The sequence below is a fragment of the Mustela nigripes genome, chromosome 11, assembly GCF_022355385.1.
Source record: "Mustela nigripes isolate SB6536 chromosome 11, MUSNIG.SB6536, whole genome shotgun sequence".
Lineage (NCBI taxonomy): Eukaryota > Metazoa > Chordata > Mammalia > Carnivora > Mustelidae > Mustela > Mustela nigripes.
The window spans coordinates 27794414-27808504 of NC_081567.1; the positions used below are offsets into that span (position 1 = coordinate 27794414).

General features: G+C 40.4%; 1 protein-coding gene across 1 annotated transcript in view; it reads right to left on the reverse strand.

Annotated features, from left to right (window-relative positions):
• Positions 1-12294: 12294 nt before the first annotated feature.
• Positions 12295-14091, reverse strand: part of MRTFB (myocardin related transcription factor B) — a 188357-nt gene continuing 186560 nt past the window's right edge. Inside the window, exon 17 of the mRNA XM_059415289.1 lies at positions 12295-13079. Within this exon, the coding sequence (XP_059271272.1) occupies positions 12778-13079 (302 nt within the window). The 3' untranslated portion in view covers positions 12295-12777. The remainder of the gene's footprint in view (positions 13080-14091) is intronic.

Consider the following 14091-nt stretch of genomic DNA (forward strand, 5'->3'; position numbering starts at 1 on the left):
TTTTGAATTGTTGTGTTTTCATTATCATTTGTTCCCATGAATTTTTTCAATTCTTCTTTAATTTCCTGGTTGACCCATTCATTCTTTAGAAGGATGCTCTTCAGTCTCCATGTATTTGGATTCTTTCTAAATTTCCTCTTGTGATTGAGTTTTGGCTTCAGAGCATTGTGGTCTGAAAATATGCAGGGAATGATCCCAAACTTTTGATACCAGTTGAGACCTGATTTATGACCCAAGATGTGATCTATTCTGGAGAATGTTCCATGTGCACTAGAGAAGAGTGTATATTCTGTTGCTTTGCGTTGGAATGTTCTGAATATATCTGTTATGTCCATCTGGTCCAGTGTGTCATTTAAAACCTTTATTTCCTTGTTGATCTTTTGCTTGAATGATCTCTCCATTTCAGTGAGGGGAGTGTTAAAGTCCCTTGAGTCTATTATCTATTATTGTCAATGTGTTTCTTTGATTTTGTTATTGATTGGTGTATATAGTTGGCTGCTATGTTAGGGGCTTAGATATTTAAAATTGTTAGATCTTTTTGTTGGACAGACCCTTTGAGTATGATACAGTGTCCTTCCTCATCTCTTATTATAGTCTTTGGCTTAAAATCTAACTGATCTGATCTAAGGATTGCCACCCCAGCTTTCTTTTGATGTCCATTAGCATGGTACATTGTTTTCCACCCCCTCACTTTAAATCTGGAGGTGTATTTAGTCTAAAATGCGTTTCTTGTAGACAGCATATTAATGGGTCTTGTTTTTTTATCCATTCTGATACCCTATGTCTTTTGATTGGGGCATTTAGCCCATTTACATACAGGGTAACTATTGAGAGATATGAATTTAGTGCCATTGTATTGCCTGTAAGGTGGCTATTGCTGTCTATTGTCTCTGTTCCTTTCTGGTGTACTACTTTTAGGCTCTCTTTTTGCTTAGAGGACCCCTTTCAGTATTTCCTATAGAGCTGGTTTGATGTTTACAAATTCTTTTAGTTTTTGTTTGTCCTGGAAGCTTTTTATCTCTCCTTCTATTTTCAATGATAGCCAGGCTGGATATATTATTCTTGGCTGCATGTTTTTCTAGTTTAGTGCTTTGAGTATATCATGCCAGTTCTTTCTGGCCTGCCAGGTCTCTGTGGATAAGACTGCTGCCAATCTAATATTTTTACCATTGTATGTTACAGACTTCTTGTCCTGGGCTGCTTTCAGGATTTTCTCTTTGTCACTAAGACTTGTAAATTTTACTATTAGATGACAGGGTGTAGACTTATTCTTACTGATTTATGATGGTGATTCTCTGCGCCTCCTGGATTTTGATGCTTAGTCCCTTTGCCATATTAGGGAAATTCTCTACAATAATTCTCTCCAATATACCTTCTGCTCCCTTCTCTCTTTCTTCTTCTTCTGGAATCCCAATTACTCTAATTGTTGTTTCATCTTATGGTATCACTTATCTCTCGAATTTTCTCCTCGTGGCCCAGTGGATGTTTGTCTCTCTTTCGCTCAGCTTCTTTATACTCTGTCATTTGGTCTTCCATATCACTAATTCTCTCTTCTACCTCATTTATTCTAGCAGTAAGAGCCTTCGTTTTTGATTGCACCTCATTAATAGCTTCTTTGATTTCAGCTTGGTTCAATTTTAGTTCTTTTATTTCTCTAATAGGGATTCTGTAATATCTTGCATGCCTTTTTCGAGCCCAGCTAGCACCTTGAGAATCGTCATTCTGAACTCTAGATCTGACATATGACTGTTGTCTGTATTGATTAGGTCCCTAGTCTTCAGTACTGCCTCTTGTTCTTTTCTTTGTGGTGAGTTTTTCCACCTTGTCATTTTATCCAGATAAGAATATATGAATGAGAGAATAAAATATTAGAAGGGTAGCAAAGAACCCAGGAAAATGTGCTTTAACCAAATCAGAAGAGACCCCAAATTGTGGGGGAAAGAAGGGAGGTAAAAAGAAGTTCAGGAAAAAAAAATTAAAAAAAGAAAAAAATAAAGAAAAAATATAAAAAAGAAAAAATACATATACTAGCCTGGTGAATAGAAGAGAGTCACCCACTTAATTTTGAGAGTATTTTGGTCTCTTAGAAGAAACTACCTTCCAAAATTTTAAAGAATGAAAAACTTAATACAAAGTAAGGGTAAACATGGGTAAACACGATGAAGGGATGGAATATGACTATAAAGAAGAAAAAAAAAATTTTTTAAAGATTTTTATTTATTTATTTGACAGAGATCACAAGCAGGCAGAGAGGCAGGCAGAGAGAGAGAGGGGAGGAAGCAGGCTCCCTGTTGGCAGAGAGCCTGATGCGGGGCTCGATCCCGGGACCCCGAGATCATGACCTGAGCCGAAGGTAGAGGCTTTAACCCACTGAGCCACCCAGGCACCCCTAAAGAAGAAAATTTTTAAAAATTTTTTCTAAAAAGAAATAAAAAAAATAAAAATTTTCTAAAAAAGGAGTTGATAAGGGGCTCCTGGGTGGCTCAGTGGGTTAAGGCCTCTGCCTTCAGCTCAGATCATGATCCCGGGGTCCTAGGATTGAGCCCCGCATCGGGCTCTCTTCTCAGCGGGGAGTCTGCTTCCTCCTCTCTCTCTGCCTGCCTCTCTACCTGCTTGTGATCTCTGTCTGTCAAATAAATAAATAAAATTTTTAAAAAAAGGAGTTGATAAGATAAGTTGGTTGGGAGTATAAAGAAAAAGAAAGTGGAGAGAATTAGCTCAGGCTGGAGACTAGAACAAAACCCATGCTAGATTTAGGGTGTGTTTTGATCTATTAGAAAAAGCATCCCAAATTTATTTAGAAGAAAAAACCCTATGTGTATACAAAAAATAAAGTTAGATACAATGAAGGATAAAATATGACTATAATAACGAAGGTTCAAAAAGATTTTTTTTAATGAAAGGTATGTTAAGATAAACTAGTTAAAAAACATTCAAAGAGGAATGAGTAAAAGTTAAAAAATTTTAGCATAAGGAAAAAAGAAAATTAAAAAAATAATTTTGCAAGACTAAACAATCACGAGGAGAAAGCCATGAATTCCATGCTTTGCTTTCTCCTCCTCTGGAGTTCCCCTGTTCTCCTTGCTAAGTGAACTTGGTCTTGGCTCGATTTCTTGCTGATCTTCTGGGGGAGGGGCCTGTTGTAGTGATTCTCAAGTGTCTTTGCCCCAGGCGGAATTGCACTGCCCTTACCAGGGGCTGGGCTGAGTAATCTGCTTGGTTTGCTCTCAGGAGCTTTTTTTCCCTGAACGCTTTCCATAGAGCTCTGGAGGACGGGAATGAAAATGGCGGCCTCCCAATCCCCAGCCTCCGGCCTAGAAGAGCTGAGAGCTCAGACTCCACTCCTCAGTGCCTCCTCAGAGAAAAGCACTCAGTCACTCCCATCTCCCTGGCCTCCAGCCGTGCTCCGAGTTCACATAGCCTGTGACCAAGCATCTCTGTCTCTGGCACACAGCCCCACCTGGAGTCTCTGAACCCCCGCAGATCCCCGAGTTCTTCCAGGGGGTCTCTCTGGATCTTGTGGGGTCCCTGTTCAAAGAGCAGTGGTCTGACTGTGCAGCAGATCACGGTTTAAGGTAACCCCGAGTTGACAGCTCAGTCCCTGGCTCCATCTCTGTAGCCGGCTTCCCCACTCTGATACCTGTGAGCACTGCAACACTCAGACACCCCCAATCCTTCTGTGACCCCATGGGACCTGGGACCACGCTGTCCCCGCGTGGGCTTCACCCTGGCTTAGCCTCTGAAGTGATGTCCCTCAGTGGAGCATACTTCTAAAAGTTCAGATTTTGTGCTCCGTTGCTCCATCCCTTGCTGGGAGTCGGCCCCTCCCCCAGTGGTCTATCTTCCCATCTCTTTGGATTCACTTCACCGCACGTCCTACCTTCCAGAAAGTGGTCGATTTTCTGTTCATAGAATTGCTGCTCTTCTTCTATTTGATCTCTTGTTGGATTTGTAGGTGCTCGGAAAGGTTTGATAATCTAGCTGATCTCCTGCTACCTGATGTCATCTCAGCCTGTTCTCCTCCACTATCTTAACTCCTCTCGCTTTTCTAGTTTTTAAAAAATGGACACTGAACCATTGATTTGAGTCCCTTCTTCTTTATTAAAGGCATTTGACCCCATGCCTTCCCCTTCATCTACTGCTTTCAGCAGCATATCACAGCTTTGGATCTAGTTCTCTTTTCCTTTAGTTCAAAATGCTTATTTTCTCTTTTACTTATTTTTTGACCCACAGTTTACTCAGAAGTGTGTAATTAGTCTCCAAGCATGTGGAGATTTTCTAAAGGATCTTCCTTTTATGGATTCCACACTTAATTTCATTGTGGTGGGGGAACATATGCCTTTGTAAAGACTCTATTCTGCTGTTGGGTGAAATGTTTTATACATATGAAATTGATTGTTGGTATTTTAAAATATTAAACAAAAATCCTTACTTGGTTTCTCCTGACTTGTTCTATCAGCTGCTGAGAAGGTATTAAAATCTTGACTGCAATTGTGGATTTATCTGTATCTCCTTGAAATTCTGTGATTTTTTTGTTGTTGTTGTTTTGTTTCACGATATTTGCATCTGCTAAGTACATAAACAGAATTCCTTTGACTTTTGATGAGTTTATCATTATGAAATGACCTTTATCTCTGGTAATATTATTTGCTCTGAGATCTTTGAAACTTTGTATTATGTAAATGTAGCCATTTCAAAAAATAAATATGACTATTTCAGTAATTTATTAGTATAACCACTTCAATAATTAAACAATTGATTGGCATACCTTTCTCTATATGTTTACTTATAACCTATTTCTGTTTATTTATAATTGAAGGGTGTTTCTTTTAGACAGCATAGAGTCAGGTTTCCTTTCTTAACCATTCTGAAAATCTCTGCCTTTTAACTGGATTATTTAGACCATTTACATTTAATGAGCCAATTGACGTGGTATCTTTATCTTTCTATTTATTTTCTCTTTGTCCCAGCCAGTTATCCTTCAGGAGATTTAAATACTAAGAAAAATTGTCATATGCTTATTTATGTAGTTACTGTTTCTGGTGCTCTTCCTTTGTGTAGATCTAGAGTTGTGTCTGGTATCATTTTCCTTCTTTCTGAAAGACTTCCTTTAATATTGCTTCTTTATTTTTAAGATTTTATTTATTTGACAGAAATCACAAGTAGGCAGAGGGGCAGGTGGGAGGAGTGGGGGAAGCAGGCTCCCCGCTGAGCAGAGAGTCCGATGTGGGGCCTGATCCCAGGACCCTGAGATCACGACTTGAGCGGAAGGCAGAGATTTAACCCACTGAGCCACCCAGGTGCCCCAATATTGCTTCTTTTTTAAAAGATTTTAGTTACTTATTTGAGAGAAAGAGAGAATGAGCAGGGAGAGGGAGAGGGAGAAGCAGATTCCCTGCTGAGCAGGGAGCCCAATGCAGGGCCTGATCCCAGAACCCCAGGATCCTGACTTGAGCTGAAGGCAGATGCTTGACTGACTGAGCCACCCAGATACCTCCTTCCTTTAATATTTCTTATAAGAATCTGCAGGTGATGAGTTGTTACAGCTTTTATATGTCTGAGAAACACTTACCTTCATTTTTGAAAGATGTTTTTGCAGGTAACAGAACCACAGGTTAACAGCTTTCTTTTCTTTGCTTTGAGTGTTTTAAGATGGTACTCACCTACCTTTCAGCTTACATCATTTACAGCTAGAAGTCTGCCATAATCCACATCTTTGCTCTATTATACAGAAAGTGCCTCCCCCACATCTGCTTTTAAAACTTTTAGTGGTGGTAAACGCACATAGCATAAAATTCGCCAGTTTAGGTGTGTAGTTTGGTGGCACTACATATATTCCATTGTTAACCATCATCATTGCCCAACTCCAGAACTGTTTTCATCTTGGAAAACTGTAATTTTGTACCCATTAAACAATAAATCCCCATTGTTCCCTATGACAACCCTTGGCAACTACCATTCTGCTGCCTATGAATTTGAACTGTCTTTGAATTTTTAAAGCCGAATAATACTTCTTTGCATGTATAGGCCACATTTTGATCTATCCATTCACATCATTGGAAAGTTGGGTTTCTTCCAACTTTTGGCTATTTTGAATAATTCTTTTATGAAGGAGGGTACACAAATACCTCTTAAAAAGTCTACTTTCAATTCTGCTACGTATATATCCAGAGTGGTGTTGCTGGGTATATTAGATTTTTTTGAGGGTGTAGTCCTGTTGTTTTCCATAGTGGCTACAGCCACTATGGAAAATGCACAAGGGTTCCAATTTGTCCAAATCTGTACCAAGATCTGTAATTTTCTTTTTCAGTTGTTATCCTAATGGGTATGAACGGTATCTTCATGGGATTCTGATTTGCATTTCCCTAATGACTTTTAATGTTGACCACCTTTTTTTTTTTTTTTTTACATCTTGTATAAGTTTTAAAATTTTTTTAAATAAAAATTAAAAACATTTTTAAATTTTATGTTTTAAAATTTAAATTCAGTTAGCTAACATATAATGTATTATTAGTTCCAGAGGTAGAGGTCAGTGATTCATCAGTTTATATGACACCCAGTGCGCATTACATCATGGGCCCTCCTCACTGTCCATCATCCAGTTACCCATCCCCGACCCCCTGCCCCTCCAGCATGTTTGCAAACCCTCAGTTTGTTTCCTGTGACTAAGAGTCTCTTATGGTTTGTCTCCTTCTCTGATTTCATCTTGTTTTATTTTTCCCACTCTTCCCCTATGATCCTCTGTTTTGTTTCTTAAATTCCACATATGAGTAAGATCATATGAGAATTGTCTTTCTGAGTTATTTCACTTAGCATAATACCCTTTAGTTCCACTGATGTCAATACATATGGCAAGATAGCATCTTTAAACATTTTTATTTGTCATTAACATAAAATGTATTATTTGTTTTAAGGGTACAGGTCTGTGATTCATCAGTCTTACGTAATACACAGCACAGAGCACAGCACATACCCTCCCCAATGTCCATGACCGCCACCCCATCCCTCCCACCCCCCCACGCCCCTCCACTCCAGGAACCCTCACTTTGTTTCCTGAGATTAAGAGTCTCTTATGTCTTGTCTCCCTCTGGTTTCTACTTGTTTCATTTTTTTCCTCTCTTTCCCTATGATCCTCTATCTTATTTCTCAAATTTCCACATATCAATGAGATCATATGATAATTGTCTTTCTCTGATTGACTTATTTTGCTTAGCATAATAGTATCTAGTTCCATCCACATCATTGTAAATGGCAAGATTCCATTTTTGATGGCTATATAATATTCCTGTGTGTGTGTGTGTGTGTGTGTGTGTGTGTGTATGTAGAGAGAGAGGACCCAAATAATACATATACTTGGAGATATAGATAGATAGATATATCTATCTATCTAGATCTAGATAGATAGATAGATAGATATCTATGTGTGTATACAGATCTCTCTCTCTCTCTCTCTATATATATATATATATTTATATGCCACATCTTTATGAAATTGGAACATTTCCTTATACCATAACCCCAAATAGACTCAAAATGGTTGAAAGACCTCAGTGTGAGACAGGAATCCATCAAAATCCTTGAGAACATCATATATACATATATATATGCCACAGTTTTATCTATTCATCTGTCAGGGACAGCTGGTTTCTTTCCATAGTTTGGCTATTGTGGACATTGCTGCTATAAACATTCAGGTGCACGTCCCCCTTCCTATCACTACATTTGTATTTTTGGCGTAAATACCCAGCAGTGCTATTGCTGGGTCATAGGTCAGAAAATAGAGCTATTTTCAACTTTTTGAGGAACCTCCATGCTGTTTTCCAGAGTGGTTGCACCAGCTTGCATTCTCAGCAACAGTGTAGGAGGGTTCCCCTATCTCTGCATCCTCTCCAACATCTGTCATTTCCTGACTTGTTAATTTCAGCCATTCTGACTGGTGTGAGGTGGTATCTCATTGACGTTTTGATTTGTATTTTCCTGATGCTGAATGATGAGCACTTTTTCATGTGTCTGTTGGCCATCTGGATGTCTTCTTTGCAGAAATGTCTATTCATGTCCTCTGCCCATTTCTTGGATATTAATTGTTCTTTCAGTGTTGAGTTTGATAAGTTCTTTATAAATCTTATAAAGATATGTTTATCTATCTATCTATCTATAAAGACACACACACACACACACACACACCCTTTATCTGATATGTCATTTGCAAATATCTCCCATTCTGTCAGTTGTGTTTTGGTTTTGTTGACTGTTACCTTTGCTATGCAAAAGCTTTTGATCTTGATGAAGTCCCAATAGTTCATTTTTGCCCTTGGTTCTCTTGCCTTTGGCGATATTCCTAGAAAGAAGTTGCTGCAGCTGAGGTCAAAGAGGTTGCTTCCTGTGTTCTCCTCAAAGATTTTGATGGATTCCTGCCTCACATTGAGGTCTGTCTTCCATTTTTGAGTCTATTTTCGTGTGTGGTGTAAGGAAATGGTCCAGTTTCATTCTTCTGCATGTGGCTGTCCAATTTTCCCAACACCATTAGTTGAAGAGACTATCTTTTTTCCATTGGACATTCTTTCCTGCTTTGTTGAAGATTAGTTGACCATAGTATTTCTGCTCTCTATTCTGTTCCATTGATCTACATGTCTATTTCTGTGCCAATACCGTACTGTCTGGATGATGGTAGCTTTGTAATAGAACTTGAAGTCTGGAATTGTGATGCTGCCAACTTTGCTTTTCTTTGCAACATTCCTCTGACTATTCGGGGTCTTTTCTGGTTCCATATAAATTTTAGGATTATTTGTTCAATTTCTATGAAAAAAGTTGATGGTATTACTGTATTGAATGCATTGCTTCTCTTAGTGGTGTAGACATTTTTAAAAAAGATTTTATTTATTTTAGAGAGAATGAGTGAGAGAGGAGAAGGTCAGAGCAGGAAGCAGACTCCCCAAGGAGCTGGGGGCCTGATGTGGGACTCCATCCTGGAAGTCCGGGATCATGACCTGAGCCGAAGGCAGTCGCTCAACCAACTGAGCCACCCAGGTGCTCTAGTGTAGACATTTTTACAATATCTATTATTTCAACCCATGAGTATGGAATGTTTTTCCATTTCTTTGTGTCTCCCTCAATTTCTTTTAGGAGTGTTCTCTAGTTTTCTGAGCACAGATCCTTTACCTCTTTGGTTAGGTTTATTCCTAGATATTTTATGGTTTAGGGGGTAGTTGTAAATGGGACTAACTCCTTAATTTCTCTTTTTTCTGTCTCATTGTTAGTGTACATAAATGCAACTGATTTCTGTGCACTGATTTTATATCCTTCCACTTTGCTGAATTCCTGTATGAGTTCTAGCAATTTTGGAGTGGAGTCTTTTAGATTTTCCACAAAGAGTATCATGTCATCTGCAAAGAGTGAGAGTTTGACTTCTTTGCCAATTCAGATGCCTTTTATTTCTTTTTGTTGTCTGATTGGTGAGGCTAGGACTTCTAGTACTATGTTGAATAGCAGTGGTGATAGTGGACATCTCTGCCGTGTTCCTGACCTTAGCAGAAAATCTCTCTTTTTCCCCATTGAGAAAGATATTCACTGTGGGCTTTTTGTATATGGCTTTTATGGTATGGAGCTGTGTTCTCTATATCCCTACACTGAAGAGTTTGACTCAGGAAAGATGCTGTTCTTTGTCAAGTGCTGTTTTAACATCTATTGAGAGGATCATATGGTTCTCGTCCTTTCTTTTATTTATATTAATTAATTTGCAGCCCAGGAATAAATCCCACTCGGTTGTGGTGAATAATCCTTCTAATGTACTGTTGGATCCTGTTGGCTAGTATCTTGGTGAGAATTTTTGCATCTGTGTTCATCAAGGATATTGGTCTGTTATTCTCCTTTTTGATGGGGCCTTGGTCTGCCTTTGGGATCAAGGTAATGTTGGCCTCATAAAATGAGTTTGGGAGTTTTCTTTCCATTTCTGTTTTTTGGAACAGTTTCAGGAGAATAGGAATTAATTCTTCTTTACATGTTTGGTAGAATTCTCCTGGAAAGCAGTCTGGCCCTGGGGTCTTGTTTGTTGGGAGATTTTGGATGACTGCTTTAATCTCCTTACTGGTTATGGGTCTGTTCAGGTTTTCTATTTCTTCGTGGTTCAGTTTTGGTAGTTTATACACCTGTAGGAATGCGTCCATTTATTCCAGATTGTCACATTTGCTGGCGTATAATTGCTCATAATATGTTCTTATAATTGTTTGTATTTCTTTGGTGTTGGTTGTGATCTCGCCTCTTTAATTCATGATTTTATTAATTTGGGTCCTTTCTCTTTACTTTTTGATAAGTCTGGCCAGGGGTTTATCAATCTTATTACTTCTTTCAAAGAATCAGCTCCTAGTTTCATTGATCTGTTCTGCTGTTCTTTTGGTTTCTATTTTATTGATTTCTGCTCTGATCTTTATTCTCTGCTGAGTTTAGGCTTTATTTGGCAACTTTAGGAGTAAGGTTAGGTTGTGCCATTGAGACCTTTCTTGTTCTTTTGAGAAAGGCTTGTATTGCTATATATTTTCCTCTCAGGACTGCCTTTGCTGTGTCCCACTGATTTTGAACAATTGTGTTTTCAGTTTTTGTTTGTTTCCATGAATTTTTAAAATTCTTCTTTAATTTCCTGGTTGACCCAGTCATTTTTTTGTAGGATGCTCTTTAGCCTCAATGTATTTGAGTTCTTCCCAAATTTCCTCTTGTGATTAAGTTCTAGGTTCAGAGCATTGTGGTCTGAAAATATGCAGGGAATGATCCCAAACATTTGGTACCAGTTAAGACCTGATTTATGACCCAGGATGTGATCTATTGTGGAGAATGTTCCATGTGCGCTAGAGAAGAATGTGTACTCTGTTGCTATAGAATGGAATGGCTCTGAATTTATCTGTGAAGTCCTTCTGGGCCAGTGTGTCATTCAGAACCCTGGGGAATGTGAAAATATCTTAATGTATGATACTGTATGTATGTTGCAGTATTTGGTTTGCTAGTCCTTTGTTTAGGATGTTTGTGTATATATTCCTAACCCGCACCGGTGTGTTTATTTTGTTTTCTTATGTCTTTATTAGGTATTGATGTCAGGGTCCTCTCTAATAGAAAGTCAGTAGGAGCTCTCTTTTCTCAAAGAGTTTGTGAAAAATTGCTAATAATTTTTCTTTGAATTTTTGGTAGAATTCATGAGTGAAGCCACTTTGTTGGTAGTTTCTTTTCTTTTCTTTTTTAAAGATTTTATTTATTTGACAGACAGAGATCACAAGTAGGCAGAGAGGCAGGCAGAGAGAGAGAGAGGAGGAAGCAGGCTCCCTGCTGAGCAGAGAGCCCGACTCAGGGCTCGATTCCAGGACCCCAGGATCATGACCTGAGCTGCAGGCAGAGGCTTTAACCCACTGAGCCACCCAGGTGCCCCTTGTCAGTAGTTTCTAAAAATTAATTCATTTTCTTTACTTGTTGTAGGTCTATTCGAATTTCTGATTTTTTTCCCCGAGTCTGCTTTTGGTAGTTGTGCCTTTCTAGGAATTTGTCTGTTTTATCTAAGTTAATTTATTGGCATAGAGTTGTTTATATCATGCCCTCATAACTTACTATTTTTATTTATTTATTAGTATTATTTTTTAAAGATTTTATTTATTTATGTAACAGAGAGAGACACAGTGAGAGAGGGAACATGAGCAGGGTGGGTGGGAGAGGGAGAAGCAGGCTCCCCACTGAGCAGGGAACCCCATGGGGGCTCGACCCCAGGACCATGACCACCTTCCACGATCATGACCTGAGCTGAAGACATGAAACACTTAACTGGCAGAGCCACCCAGGGGACCCTAAATGTGTTTTCTTACATGAAATATTTCCAACTCACTGAAATGAATGGGGCAGAAGAAAGAAATCAACTGCCAGTAAGTAATGTTAATGTTGTTCTATATGGCTATAGAGTTATTAAATAAAACATAGAAAGAAATTAAATGAAACATTCAGTATTAATTGAAGATTACTTTACACCTTCCACAGTCTCATTTTTTTCCTTTTTCCAGAAGTAGCCTGAACCTTGAAATGGACAGGTCTTTACCAGCCATATTTTGTTTATACGTTATATCTTTATGTCTAGAAATCCCCACAGTGTTCTTGTTTTAAAAGGTGACTTGAGTTACCCCTGCGTCTTCCTCCACTTTCTTCCCTGAAGCCTTTTGTTTGGAGATTCTTTATGGTGACACACTTGATTTTCTGGTTTAGCGCACTTAGGTAAATGGCTGTGTTTAGAGTTGGCTGAAAGGCGCACGAGCTGTCTTCCTTGCCTGCTCTGGATGCGCTAATGTTCGCTCCGGTACGTGGCGGTCTGGGGCCAAGGGTGCTTCTCCAGGACGTACACCAAAACAGCGGAGTCACAGAGTTTGTCTCTTCAACTTTATTAGGTGTTGTAAAAATTGTCCTGGAACTTTTTAAAGATTTTATTTATTTGTCCGCGCGCGAGAGAGGGTGAGCACAAGCGGGGGAGAGCCAGGTGGAGTTCGGAGAAGCAGGCTCCCTGCTGAGCAAGGAGCCTGATGCGGGACTCGATCCCCAGACCCTGGGATCATGACCTGAGCTGAAGGCAGATGCTTAACTGACTGAGCCACCCAGGAGTCCCTGTTCTGTGACTCTTGGGCTTCTAGATGTGCTCAAGGGGCTCTAGAAGTCCCAGCCCTGATAGACAATGCTTGGTTGTGAGTGAGTCACTGACTGTGGCCACTGGGGCTCATTTATGGCCTCCTGGTCTTGTAATCCCGGCGGTGGCCGGCTAACCTAGTCAGCGCCCTGGCCTGAATGCCACACACCACTCCCAGGGAATAGCTGTTTTGTAAAAACGTGTGACATGGAGACATGGGAGACACACAGTTGGGGTTGAACCTCATGACGGATGGAAATTCGGTCAGCCACGATTGGTTGAATTGGTAACATATTGGAAAGGAGACAAGCGTTGTATGCACTGGGTCTGCAGAAGTGGTCTGGGTTCCGGGGCATCAGAAGCGTGGTCTCGCATCCGGGCTCTGCTTCCTGTGTAATTTCAGGCAAATCATTCCCCTTTCTGTCCTCCGTTGCCACATCTGTAAAATGGAGGCAATAACAGTTCTTAGCTCATAGACTTGTGGTTCAGTGAGGTTGTGTGAAGTGTTTGGCGCAGGGTCTGGGGTCTAATAGCACTGAGTATGTTTCTGCCCCCGGCTGCCTTCCCGTTCGCTGGCGCTGTGTACTAGAGGTGTGGGGAGACGGGTAAGTAGCTTTTGGTTGTAGCACTTTTTTTTTTTTTTTTTTTTTTGGTCTCCCTGTTGTGGCTTCTATGTCTCTTATGCATGTGATGTCCTGGCCAACCTTCCACGTTGTTTGACAGACATAACTGAAGTAGAGCACATAAAGCTGCTTGTCTCAATGGCTTTGCAGACCTTTTTTAGTGCTTTAAAGTACGTAACAAAACCACTGTGACTGTGCTCTTGGTCGAGCGAACTTCATGGGCACAAAGCTTTGTTTGCCATTCTGCTGAGTGTGGACTTGAGGACCATCCAGCTGGGGGAGAAGAGGCAGAGCAAGGGTCTCAAAGGCCAACACTGGAGTCCCTAATGGGAAGCACTTGACATTCTTAACTACGAACCCGAATACAGGCCCCTCCTCGCTGTCGGTTCACCATCAGGGTCGGACGGGATCCTACTAGCATTTGTTTGTTTTGGATTTTAGATGCTTTTGAGTCTCCTGTAGGTGTTGTCCAGGGTGAGTGACACCCCCCCCCCCCCCCCCCCCCCCCCAACCCGACCCCCCGCTGGGCCATCATCAATGGTTCCCACCTGCCAGGATCTGGGACACAGTCCTGAGCAACAAGAGGGCCTTCCCAACGTTGGGGAACACCTTTGCTTTTTGTTTAACGACACAGTAGGGGTTTAATTTTAGTACCTTGCCACAGACACTAGCAGAGAAGACGGGCAGGGTTTCAAGATGAGGTTTCTTTCGGAAGTTAAAGCAGGTTCAGATGAACGGCTTGTCAGACTTCTCAGAAGCTAAGCCGTTTGTGGAGGGAGCGGGAGGGAAGGGTCCTGAGGGGACGAGAAACCTCCGAGAGGACTGTGT